General features: G+C 40.4%; 1 protein-coding gene across 1 annotated transcript in view; it reads right to left on the reverse strand.

Moving 5' to 3' along the window:
- Positions 1-39: 39 nt before the first annotated feature.
- Positions 40-13736, reverse strand: part of LOC110472155 (cytosolic phospholipase A2 epsilon-like) — a 34258-nt gene continuing 20561 nt past the window's right edge. The window contains exons 12-21 of the mRNA XM_021533607.3: positions 13262-13409; positions 12269-12405; positions 11091-11313; positions 10577-10691; positions 9396-9533; positions 8354-8461; positions 6971-7162; positions 6081-6247; positions 4589-4775; positions 40-3492 (exon numbers count right to left, since the gene is read on the reverse strand). Coding sequence (XP_021389282.3) covers positions 3284-3492; positions 4589-4775; positions 6081-6247; positions 6971-7162; positions 8354-8461; positions 9396-9533; positions 10577-10691; positions 11091-11313; positions 12269-12405; positions 13262-13409 — 1624 coding nt within the window. The 3' untranslated portion in view covers positions 40-3283. The remainder of the gene's footprint in view (positions 3493-4588; positions 4776-6080; positions 6248-6970; positions 7163-8353; positions 8462-9395; positions 9534-10576; positions 10692-11090; positions 11314-12268; positions 12406-13261; positions 13410-13736) is intronic.

The raw sequence follows: 13736 nt of genomic DNA on the forward strand, positions 1-13736 counted from the left end.
CAGTAAGCAGATACAAAAAAAACAGTTAATGAGAAAAAAAAAAAAAAAAGAGAACACTTGCTCTCAGACTAAAAAAAAAAAAAAAACAGTTTAAGGCTTTCTGAACCACATGTCCCTACAATCCCAGGTCTAGGCATACAAAGAAGCACACTCATATAGTGGTTTATATCTACTCAGCCAAGGTCCAGCAGAGCTGGTTCTCTCCTCGAGTCACTGTATTCCTTCCCTTTCCTTTTCTATGGCTTGTCATTATTTTTGTGCTTAGATATAGAGTCCTGAAGCAATGACTTTCCTTAGCTTATCTCCACACCCATGAATACTTCTGCACTGTTTTCTAGCTCAGACTGACTCTGGCTGCAAACTAACTGCATTTAAGTGCCTGTGTCTGATCCAATGAAACCTGCCAGCCAGATGCAAAATTCAGCCCTGACCCCACACTGCCCTCCCCAAAGTCCTTGACACAACTGTGACACCACTGGTGGGGCAGGACACCTGCCTCTGCCCACACACAGCTGATCCTTTGCCATTGAAACTGGCATGGCTCACAGTTCACTGGCAGAGGATTAGAAAAGGCAGCCAAAGACTGTTGCATCATCAACGGATCATAACAGATCAAACTTTCTGGGGAAAGGGATTCTCTTGGCTTCCCTGCTTCCCCAGTACATCATCTCTGAGCAAAAAGATGCTCATTTCCTGAGCATTCTTGAGCTTACTGGTCAAACATTGCCACCAGCCAGCACAGGTCCCCTTTGCACATTCCCATGCAAAATAATATCAACAGTCATCACAGCCCACTTGGTAGAATACATTTTTGCCATAGGGTACAGTATTTTGTGATGCCATGAAGGATTGTTGTGCCTACACACATGGCATGTTTCCTTCTGGGTGCCAGCTCAATGCTGTAGCTTGATGAAATGCATTTTTCATTAGGTCACAGAAAACTGGCAGCATTAGCATGTCAGTCATGTTTAAAGACAGTGCTTTACTATAACATCTCCATGGAGGGTAAAACTATTAATCAGATTGTTTAGCAGGACTGGACTTCTGAGGCTTTCACTCCCATTGTGCCAGTGGCCAAAAAACTCTAATTTTCATGAACAGCATTTGCAATCCACATCAAAGATAGCCCTTGCACAAGGGAGGTGCCATGGTTCACTCCATACTCCTGCAATCTGTCTCTAAAGGAGACATTCCTTTATCCATGATGCTCAAAGCAAGTATTTGGTGTCCTCTTTGCAGAGACAAAACCAGTTTTGTTTTCCAGGAACAAGGAATGTTCACACTCTGAACCTGAAGCATATTAATGAAATGCCTGAATATGTGCAGCAAGGCAGAATTTTCATTTTGCAAACAAGCCTTTATTGTCTTGTACTGTATACACAAAATTTTTGCATGTAAATAACATTTGTTCAGAACTGGAGGCGGGAAGAGTTTACAGCTAAAACCTGTGTTTACTTTTTCACAACAGGGTTTTCAGGTAAAAATGGAGACAATTCCCATTATTATATGCAGAGCACATAGCATTGTATTTTTGTATTTCTGAAGTGCGTATTTGTTCAAAACCTGACAAGTTTCAAATGTTAATATTTATGCTGTGATCTTTAGGCTGGCAATATTAGGCTACAGTTGCACAAAAATGTAAGTTTTGTTTTGACATAATAGATGACTAAAATGTTGGAAAAGTAATTGTGAACCAATTTGTAAAGATAATTTGTCATCACTCCTTGCTAAAATGAAACTCCTCAGAGTGTCATTTTGTAACAAGCCAAACATGTGAATGAGCCCTGTTATTTTCAGGTTGGGTTCCCTGGGCTGATGAGGTAGGCAGTCTATTAAAAAGAAGTTATGTTTCAAAACAAAGATGTTTTGTAAAATATTAACATGAAATGTTTCAACTTACCCAAGCATTTTCCCTGGTTTATTTTAGTCCAACATTATAATATGTAGTTGATAAGATTTTTTTTCTGACTGAATAGACTCTTTGTTCAAAAGCTTCCCAGCTGTCTTTAGGACACAAAACTTATTAATAAAGTGTATTTTCAATTTGACTTGCTCCTGCAATGCAAAAGTTGTTATGGATTTGTAATTTTTACAGCTCACCCTCAGCACAGTTTAAAACAGTTTAAAAAAAGCACTTTCAATAAAAGGGAAAAGGAAGGAAGTTTAAAAATGTAAGCCCACAACAAATGGAATTGTTGGTTTTGTGCTAGATCCCATGCATGGTCTTCAGATTGTTTTAAGATGGTCTTAGTTGTTTCAGACTTCTGACTCCTACTCAGTATGTACAGGCAGAACTAAACAAATAAGAGGTTTTTTTAATAGACATATGACCTAAACTGCTACATTGAGTAACACGGCAAAGTTTTCATTGTCTATTGGAAGTAAAATATTTTCAAGTACTTTCTCTTTTTAATTTAAGAATGGTATTTTATTATGAGAAGTAACTCAATAGGGAAAACAAGATCCAGGGTGTTTTATTTTGAAAGCTTCAAATTGAAGTGTTAAGGTTTTATATATAGTCTCAATACAAACCAATTAAAACTGACATAAATCAACAGGGAATTTTGATGTGCCCAAATTACACCCTTTGCTTTAAAAAAAAACTATGTGAAAAGTCATACGCCACTTCCTCTAAGTTGCTCCTTCCCATCACTTATGATTCATTCACCGCCCAAGAGAACCCAGGATGTGGATGCAAATCATGGGGCTGGTTGTGTACACACACTTGTCCCTCTTTGTGTTTCCAGCCTCTGTGGCTGCTCTTTGGGACACTTGTAATACAGAGTTGACCCAGGGATCAAATACCAGCTTCCAGTTGTGTCCCAGGTTCTCCTTGTTTTCCAGGGCTGGTCGCACCTTGTGTTCCGCAGAGCAGAATTGTGGGAGCAGAAGTTCATACTCCCTTCTTACGGCCTGTAGGTGTGTTGCCTGTGTTGTATAGCTGTAGCACTGTGGCGATAAAAAATTATTTTCCTTTATGTCATATATTATAATAAGTTAGGCTTAAAATCACACTATTTAAAAAATCTAAAAAGTATTTTAGGCTAAGAGTGTTCTACAGACAACCTTAATTTATGGAACAAAATGTAAGTAAAAATTCCCCACACAATGTCTTTGCTTATATAGACCACTTCTTGGGAATGGAAAAATCCCAGCAAACCATTGCACCAGCTGGGGTGGTTTCTGTAGTGCAGAACTGCCAGTGTTTGAAAAAGCTATGTCCCTTCTGGGTCCTAGAGCATGAAAAACTCCTCTGAGCAGATAAGGGCAGTTGAACAGGCAATCAGCACATTTTCTGCCTTCTCCTTTGCATCGCTGTCTGCAGGGCCTGCATAATCATCTGAGAGTTGTTGAGGATGTTGTACTCGCTGAGATTCAGCAGCTTGCGGTAGTTCTCATCGGTGTATCTGACCGAGAACATGCAGTAGGGGGAGCAGGAGCTGGTCAAATCAAGCTGGCCCTCCTCCATCTCTGAGCAACAGCGCTTGACACCTGGAGAGAAAGAGTTGTTGTTCCTGTGACATGATGTTTATCTTAACCAGTGTCAAACTGTCCATAAAATGTCAAAGAGCAAGACTCTTCTCCTGAAGAAAATTCACAGGGTTTAAATGCAAACAATGCAGGTCACGTATCGCCACCCTAGTCAAGAGAACATTGTGAGTCTGAAGTAAGGATGGGCACAAGGGAGAAGGGAGGGATGGCACCACAATGTTCAGCTACAGCTTACACAGAAACATCTGTCTCATTAAAGCCATGGATCAGGCAAGGATGTCAGCCTGAAACGGCACTCCAAAAGCCCCTGTCCATGCACTGCAGCTGGGATTTCTATGAACCTCAGTCGAGGAAGATTAATTACTAGTAAGATAATAGAATTTAAGTGAGAAAGGAGCAATAGAAACATGTGGAAACTGAGAGCTCCTGCAATGCTGAATAAGGTCCAGGGCACCTGCCACCAGAATCAATCTCTGCCTCTGATTTTTATGTCACAAAAATTCCACAACAGTAGTATTTTGGGTTTAACCACCCTGCTACCAAGGAGCAGAGCAAATGCACCCTAGTAACCTGCAGTAGAGGAGTACAGAACATATGACCTGACAGAAAAAGAGTGGCAGGCCCTGAATACAGCACAGTCAGTAAAATGATCCCTGGACTGATCTTAAAATTACTGGAATTCAGCCTGAAAGTCAGGTTCTTTCTCCCCCACCACTCATATGTGACACTATAGTTCCTCAAGTGTAGAATTAAAACCTGAACAATAGACAATATATGCAGTGTGAAATAATCTGAGAGAGCTGTACCTTTCACAGAAAAAAGCTTTTGCAATTAGGTAGGACTACTTCAAGTAACAAATGGGAGAGAGGTGAAGGTAGACACCATCCAGAAGACACAGGCTGTGTTGATTCTCTTAAGGCCGCAATGAAGACATGAGTGAATATAATGGCTTTGACAGGGATAGGGAAGACAAATTTAATTACCTAAAGTGCTCCCCCATGAACCCAGTGAGCAAAGACAGCCAGCAGCAAAGAAGTCTGAGTCAGGGAAGCAGTGGTGTCTTTTGTTTAATGCTTTGCCACTACTTGTAACTTACCAGGTGCTTTGTACTCTCGGAAGGTATCATTCACAAGGGGAAGAAAAATCACAATTGGACATCCTGGCAAATCTGAATCTTGGAAGATGTAGCACTCCTTCAGATTTTTCTTATCTTCATCAGTCAAAGAAATTGTTGGGAATGGGATTTTCTGCTCTGAGTAGTATTTACATGCCTTATCTAGAGCCTGGAAAATCACAAAAATGGTCAGCACTGGAAGTCAACTTCATTGTCCAAAGGCCCCAGTTTTTCATCTACTGTTAAGGTTTAGTGACTCAGATCCATAGGGCGAGTTCTGTCTTATCAAGGGTTACTCTGTATATAATTACCACACATAGTGACCACATTGCTAATCACAAGCTGTAAACACATTTTCAGAATTAAAGAATTCACCCAGCACACCGCTTTTTTAAAAAAATAATTGAAGCAATTTGCAGAAGTTGAGGGTAAAGCATTAGTTTTAGCAAATGAAAGAGCCTGTGTTAATACATTGTATTGAATTAACTAGAGCCTTCTCTTTCCCAGCAAGAAAATATTTAAGGTATCTTATGTGCTTTGAAGCCAGGAGATAAGAAGGTTAAGTTTCAATGTGTGAATATATCTCTGCCTGTGCAGTCATTATGGCACAATGTTAATGGAGATTAATATTTTACTGAGAAAATCTGAAGTGTTAGGCTATGCTACATCTTTCCCTGAAATGTTTAATAAAATATCATGAACTAATATGCACTGTATTACTTACTCTGCACCATCTAATAGCAAACACTATCAAGCAGAAAAAGGTAGGTTTCTACTAAAGTACATAAATTTTTTTTTGTAAGTTTTATCTAGGTAATGAATGAGGCTGAAATAAAACTTCATTGCATCCAACACACAGATTATTAGCAGTAGCACAGCTGTTCTCACTCTCAAAATGAAATTCTACTTAGGAAGGCCAAAGTGCTTAACAGTGAGTTTTTAACTAACCTCAGTTTCTGACATAAAAGGATCCAAACTTCTTTTCTACCAGCTCTTATAGACGGCTGATTAGCTTTATCTCCACAAAATGGGTTTTCTGCAGGAAGATGCTCATCACTGAATTTTACTCGTAGTGTCTTATTTGTCAGCCCAGAAACTATCTGCTGCTAATATTCAATTAACTCTTTTTAAATTCTGTCTTAAGTCAGAAGAAATAACTTCCTCATCTTTATGAATATTCCTGTACACAGTCTGGAAGCCTGCTTGATTCAGCATAAACCAGAAGAGGCTCCTCCCATTATTGTGGAAAAGACTATGCTGATACCCTCTTGAATAATTCAACATGTTCATAAACCAGTAAGAAAGAGTCCAGGAATGGCAGGAAGAAATGGAAACAGTATTAATCACTACAGTGAAAAATATAGGGCAATGCAGATAAAGTGAACAGCTGATAAAACCAGCAGTTCTGGATGCTACAGGCTGAGCATTTACAAATAAAAGGAGACACTACACATGGTAACAAGAACATCCTCACCGATGTATGTGATCCAGTAGTATAACTTAGATAGATGATGACATCCACTTCCCTCTGTGGCCTTAAAAGTGGTGCACTGCTGGTATTGATGAAAAATCCAGCATCTATCATGCCCAACTGATCAGGATTTTGCATCAGCTGGTTGGGACGCGAGTCTAACACAGTGTCTAAAAGGAAAACATTTTTTAAATAAGAATAGGTCTGTGGGTATTTTGACAATTCCAGAGGCCTTTAATTGCCACACTACAAAATTATCAAACATGCATGAGAAGGACTGCAAAACATCTAAGTTATCTAAGTGTTGAGTTTCCAGGAAATATACAGCATTGTCATGGCACACCTATTAGTGCCAAGAAGCTATGTCTAATAATTAACTTAAATCTGCCTCGCTTCATTTCGGTCATTGTTTCATCTTTTATCTGTCACTGTTTTGGAAAAAAAAGTATTTTCAATCCTTTATATGTTTGGACTTATGCTTCCTACTCAGTCTCCTCTCCTTTGGACTAGAAAGCCCCATTCCTTTCCAGTTTACTCTTATAGGCGAAATTTTCTTGGCTATTTCAGTTGCATCTGACGTTAGAGCTATAATCTTGCCCAATTAAGCTTTCTCCCATGTTCACTCTGCTCTCTGCCATTTTAAATTTTGTTCTGCGAGCTTTGAGTCTACCCTCTCAGTCTGAACTGCAGAGGTCTCAGCTGAAGCAAACAAATACAAAGATGAAATCCTCAATACCTGGCAACACTGAGGTCTTAGTGTTTTCTCTCTCTTTAGAAAATAAATGTTCTCTTGGGAGGTTTTTATGTCCTGCCAAGTCTGACAGGTTTCTTTCCTAAATTCCCCACCCCAAAACTCCCTGAAACAATGCCAGTTAAATATTAGTTGCCATCACCTTTCCACCGACAGAAGTGCTCATTCTCCATGTAGTTGTTATGCAGCTGGTAGCCCTTCAGGAAATTGTGGTGCTGGGCGACAGAGAAGCGGTCAGTCAGTGCTCCCCGAAGGGCACTGGACAGGGGGCCAGGGGGGGTGTACATGCGAGTCCTCAGCTCGTGGGGTCTTGTGGGCAACACCGGGTCTTCATCTAGAGGAGGGGAGAAAAACTGGTGAACTGCTTGGTACCTTATGTAGCTTTCTGGCTGCCCTGGTGCAAAGAAGCTCTCAGGGGCTCTTCTGGGATGGTTCACTTAACACGCAAAAGCTCTTCTGAGAGAACAAGAGATGGCTGCTAGACAAAGCTCTGCTGATGGTCTTAAGCTTTGGCCTGAAGACAGTTCATCAGAAGCAATCTTTAGTCATGGAAAAAGGACACCTTAAGGAAATTAAGCAATTCAGAAAATGTTCTGTCAGAACTTAAATATCCTTATAGGAAGATAACATGAAACAGAGGCAAGCATGGAGAAAATGGGGCTGATGAATATGCTACTGCTCAGTCAGATGGGCAGCAACAGCAATCACGGGGTCCATTGCAACAGTGATAGCTGCTACCCAATAATCACTCATGGCTACATGAGCACATGCTTAATCAGCAGAGTGAGAGCACCCCAGGAAAACCTGGGGCATACATTCATATTCAGAAACTATGGCTATTTTAGGGGGTGGGTAGATGGCATATGGGTGAAAAGCAGAAATATGGCACAAAGTGTGGTTTCTAGAAATGACAGTGTACTTTGCCAGCCCGAGAGGCTGACAGTGAAGCAGGAGAGACTTGGTGGTTTCCACAATTACACATTGTATTTCTGTGTTTTTCAGGATGTCTGCAATAATAGTTACAATCATATCAAGTGATTTAGCAATAAAATTACAGTTTCTGTATTGCTTCAGAAAATACCCTCTGGGCTTCATTTATCTTTGTGTCAGTATGAATAAATGCAGTAATTACTGTACTGAGTAATTAAATAAAAACCCAAGAAACATTGATTAACCAGTTGATATTAAGGTGCATTCTCCTCATAGGCAGTAAAAAGTACCATACTCTCTGCTGTTGGTTCTTGGTTTTGTATGGCTAAGTGAGAGCGGTAATGCCAGAACGCTTCCTGAGAAATGTCTGACCCCTCTAAAACTTCCTCTGAAGGAACCAGTAGAGTTTTAGTAAATGTTGTAATTATAGCAGCTTTTCCCTGATTACCCACTTCCTCTTACTCTATTCAGTGTGAGAAGTCACTATCTCTTAGTAAGATCCTATAATGCCAGCTTCAGCAAAGTTGACAAGATTATGCCAAAAGTCACATAGGAAAAGAAATAAGCATAAATGAAAGGCTTAGTAATTTCTCACCAACTTCATCTATTCTGTCTTGTGTCCATCTCTTCCAGAAGTCCTCTGAACTGTGGGACAGTCCCCATATTTGTAAAAGATTCACAGAAAATATACTGCTCCACATACCTGTAAAAGGAGTTAGTGAACAGAAGGACGTATTTTAATAAGCAAATGCCCTTTTCCTTCTATCTCGACCTCCTGGCTTAATTTTTAAATGGGTTTAATGCAAATATTTCTAAACTTCCATGCTGTTAAATTCCTCTTAACACTCTATGTCATTGATTCAAGTAATGCTACTATCAACTTTGTGCTTAAACTACTACATGGCTCTGCCACATGGCAAAGAGAGCAAAGAATGTGAAACAAGGAGAAAAAAGCCACACTTGTTCAAGAGGCAAAATAAAGAATTCAGGTAACATATACACCACAAACACATAATTTCCATCCACATCGTCCTTTCTCCAGCTTGTCTTTTTCTGCACTTACTCTGATCAGTAACTCTTTCAAACACCTTGAATTGTTTCACAAGGGGATGACCTGGCTTTTCAGGTGTTTGTTTGTAAGACAAGATCTCACATCACAGCTAGTAAAGGCTCACACATGCAGTGGGCTCCAGCTCCACTGTGCACTTTTTCTCCATCCAGGATTACCCCTCTCTGCCTCACCACAGGGGCACTGGTGACTTTGTTGACAAAACAGAATGCCACTATATCACCAGTCATTGTAAATTTAAATCTGACTATCTCAATTGGACTTAGGCTGGAGTGCATTCAGAGAGGAATCAGAAGAATAATCAAAAAAGTGGGAGCTATTGCTTACAATGAAAGAATTAAGGATCTTCATCTATTCCATCTCTAAGATACAGACAACTCATCTACCAAGACAGTGATAAGAAACTGAAAAAATATGTGTGTTTTTTTACTGTATTCTTTTGGATAAACTACCACTCCCATTTCCCAGCAGGGTGTATTCAGTATGTTAGGACAGAACTATCTACCCACTGTTTAACAGCATTACACACTCCAAAGTGCCTCTGTGCCAGGACAACACTATACATCACCTTGAAGGTAGCAGATGCGGGATTCAGGGAGCTTTTTTAACATGCGGCCCATGAAGAACTCGCTTCCGAAATGCTCCGTGCGGACAAACGCGCCGTACTTCAGCAGTCCCACCTCATAGGGAGTGAACTCCACCCACTCTGCAAAACAGCCACAGGAGGACACTTAGAGGGCTCCCAGAGAGGTGTGGGGAGAGAGGAAATTAGAGCATACATTGGTCTGAGTTATGTTTAATATGTTGCCTTTGCAAAGCCTCACTCTTAAACGCAGATTTCCAGGGAGGTGTCTGAGCTTGGGCATGGTGGTGATAAGGAGGCAGGAGCGGTTGTGCTGGTCATGGCAGTGCTGCTGGTGGCACAAGTGGCACACTGGGGACATGGCAAGGCTCCAGGCCTTGCACACCCCATGTGCACACACCAGCCCAGGGTTTTCCAGCACCTATGTAGTTTTGTTCTGCCCTTCCATACACCATGGCCAGGTGACCAGTACTTCACCAATACAGTTAATTTATCTTCCCTAAATAATTGTTTATGTACAAAGATGGGTACTCAGCTCCTCAGAAATTATTTTTTATAGTCTCTCTGTGTGGTACTAATGGAAACAGAACCAGTTCTTAACTTTCTTGGATATCCTATCAAAGTGAAGTGCAGTTGTCTGATGTAACTGCAGCATGAGTGAAAATTGGGGCAGAAATGTCATGGATTGTAATTTCATTTTCATTTCAGAAAGGGTTCATTTTCTTGCCTCAACAATAAAAAATTTGATCTGAATTTTTCTCTTCCCCTTCTCCTCCTTCTGATCCTCCATAGGAAAGAAACACAAACAAACAAAACAATGAGAAAAGCAACAGATTCAGTTGGGAGCCTTCCCAAACTCTACCATAACTATGTGGTCATTCTTCATACTGAAACAATAACTAGCCATTAAGAAAAAGCAATTATTGGATAATTCCAATATTTCTCAAAATGGCCTCTCTGGCAGAATTTCTACTGTATATGTTGAGAGAGCAAAATGCTGCTCCCCAAAACCCTTGTACTAAAATGGTAAGGCATGGAGGTGACGGTTATTTCTCCAAAAAGCAATTAACACATTGGATTGTTTTCTCCAAGTGGTACCAAGAAGAGTGATGACAGGAATTCAGCTGCCAATTTTAGCCTCAGAAGGTTCGATACAACATCCTTACCTTTGAAATCATTGGTGCTGTAGCTGTCCCGGACGCAGACTGACACATAGATGGGCAGTGGGTTCTGGCCATCACATAGTGCTTCTTGCTGATCTGAAAGCCTGTGGGGATCTTTCTAGTTTTGAAGAAAAAGTGTTACATGAGAGGAGATGGACAGGGCACATGGTGAATTCATTGTCCCTGACATGGGAAGAGCCAGGCGGCTCCATCCCCAGTACACAGGATGTGCCCCAGCAACTCCACCACACAGAGCACTGCAGGTACCCCCACCAACCATCACAGACCAGGCTCTCAGACTCAGCCTGGCTTTGTGCATGGATTCACAAAAAGATAAAGAGGGAGACAACTATTTCTGCACACGTCTATGATTGGGTGAACCAAAACCATTACAATATGTTCTTTTGTTAACACAGAGAATACCCCTCTGCTTCGAGATACATTCTCTGAAATGATGGACTAGTTTCCCTCTAGGGAAAAACATATGGTTCTTTAAGATACGGAATAGACATCATACCCCATCATTTAATAAGTACTCAATCATGAGACCCCAAAGATCTATAAATGATGTCCTGTATCCCTCTTCTTTCCGCTGGCAAAGCTGCTTGTTGTAGTATTTCATGCGATCCATAGAGAAACAGCCCATCTTGCATTTTGTTGCTTGTTTTTGGGCTTCACCAATATGTGAGTCCAGGTCCCTCTGTGACCAGTAGGCATCTCTGTATAAGTTGGCCATGGTCCTGGAAAAAGACAATACAGACAGCAAAAGTTAAAAGGAGCAAAAAAAGACTGGAAATTTTGTGTTTTCAGAACAGAGGTTTACATTTAAGGATTCCCTTCTGCTCACACATACTTTGGTTTAGTTGCTCCATCCAGCAGAATGAACACTTTGAGTGCCTATGACTGTTTTAAAAAATGGCCCTGAAGAATGAGGTTGGGTTTTTATGTTCTTAACCTTTTTTATATTTTTTTTAAGCAGAACAGGCATAAGCTTAAGAGGTAAAACTGCAGGTGTGAACATAGATATATTTGTGAATCACAAATTAGGCAGTAAATGATAATAAATTTCCTTTGTTTTTCAGAACCTTAAATTCATTCATATTAGTTGCTGTCTCTTGCCTTGATTCACCTATTGTTAATCTTATGATATCACTATGTTTTATTTTAACATCAGCCTCTATTTTACCAACCTCCTCTGCATGGGACAATCAGATGTTAGGCAGCTGTAGGTCCTGTGAGCAGGGAATAACACTGCCCAGGGAAACGCAAAGCTGGCAGGTTGCAGGGGTCAGTGTGCACTGTCCAGCAGTTTTTTCCAGCTAGAAATCACAGCCAGTATCAGAAGCTAATGGGACCACAATAGCTGGGATTCAGTGGAGAAAGGAAGAGGGATGATGCTATGGGCATCCACAGTTACATCCACAGTAACTGCTTACCTAGAAAGCATCTTGATGAGTGAAATTGTCATATGAACACTTAACTGCTGCACATGTGGAGCTGATAAGCACAGTAAAACACTGCTTATAGAAAAAGTGTGCACCAAATCAAGCTAGTATTTAATGGCCTGTTACTGAGAAACTTTGGTATATGATGTTTGAAGAAAATTTCCTGATCTTGTCTGCTTTTAGAAGCTACTCTCTGCAGCAGTGTGACCCTCAGAAGGCCTGGTCAGGCCTCCTGCTCAAGCTGGCTTACCACGTGGTGCCAGACAGCCCGCTGATGTACGTTATACAGTCCAGGAGATTTAACTTCTTGAGTCCCATGAGGCTGCCATACAACCCTGTCATTGACTTCAGTCCTCCGCCTGTTGTGATGATAGCCACAACGGGGACCTGTTGGGCAGAGGGAGGATGGGACATTCACAATGACAGCATTCAACATTTCGTCCCACATTGCAATGGGGTCTGGTCACCACAGCCAGCCCAAGTCCTGACCTCAGATCCAAGGTCTCTTTTTAGAAGGAAAGACTCCAAAACCCAGCAACAACTGCTACTGCCACTTATTTCCCTTTGGATAGACATGGGCTCAGAGATTAACCCAAACTTGGATTCTTGCCCATCTCTAGGGCAAATACAGGCACAGATGAACAAGAAGAAACCTTCCGTGGAAGCAACAATGTATTTTCTATGCATTTCTCACTCCACCATTCCTTTTATTTCATTACTTCTGTATGAAAACCTGCATGCCAATCCTATGAAGAAATATACTCATTTCATAGCTACTGGTAAGCTAGCCTCAGCTGCTATTCTTCAGTATCTTGAGGTTATCTTAAAATAAATTTCATCTACTTTAAGGAATTTCAAAACCACAAGAAACAGAATATGTAAGAAATACTCAAAGATGTTTGTCCTAAACTCTCACAAAGTAGTGAAACTGAAATAAGGGAAAAAAAAAACTTTACTGTGTAATGTATTCAGTATTTCTGAACCAAGGCAGTGACAGCTCAGCCTGGCAGGAATGAACAAACCTCAGCTATGAAAAATTCCAAATTGATAGTAATGAAAGATGGTGACTGCAACTAGTGTTTTCAATAACAAACCTTGGCAGCAGAAGCAAATGTAGTTGAGACACATGGACCAGCTGGTACCTGCACAACAGATAGGTGTGGCCTATTTTGCTGACCACTCATTTACAGGAGTACATAAAAGCACTAGAGATTCAAGTCCTATCCCCTCAGCACACACGTACTTCTTGATCCTGCAGATCATGTGGTAGGTGAAAAACATTTTTGAGAGCACTTGCTACATATCTCTTTCTTTTCCCCAGGAAAGTCATCTCTTCAGAACATAAGTTAAAGCCAAAGCGCATGTCCAGGTCTTGGTGGCATGAACAATTACTAAGATAAAAACAGACACATATATTAACACACCGATATCAATTTTAGGATGTTGATCTACATCCTAAGATAATCTACAGCACCCTTCCCTGATGCAACATGACAGGAGCAAGAAAATAATTTTACTATTTTTAAAAGTATGAAACTTATCTCAGTTAGTAATACTAACTAGTGGCATTATTCCTAATTATTGCTAATTGGAAGAAATAATGTACAGTATTTACAAATAAAAATATTTAAATAAATATTCTACAATTAAAAGATTGACAAGTTTAGAAAATCCATGGAAATGGTCAAAAGTGAAAGTATTGATTCCTATTTCACAAG

Source organism: Lonchura striata, chromosome 5 (genome assembly GCF_050655825.1).
Source record: "Lonchura striata isolate lonStrDom1 chromosome 5, ASM5065582v1, whole genome shotgun sequence".
NCBI classification, from domain to species: domain Eukaryota; kingdom Metazoa; phylum Chordata; class Aves; order Passeriformes; family Estrildidae; genus Lonchura; species Lonchura striata.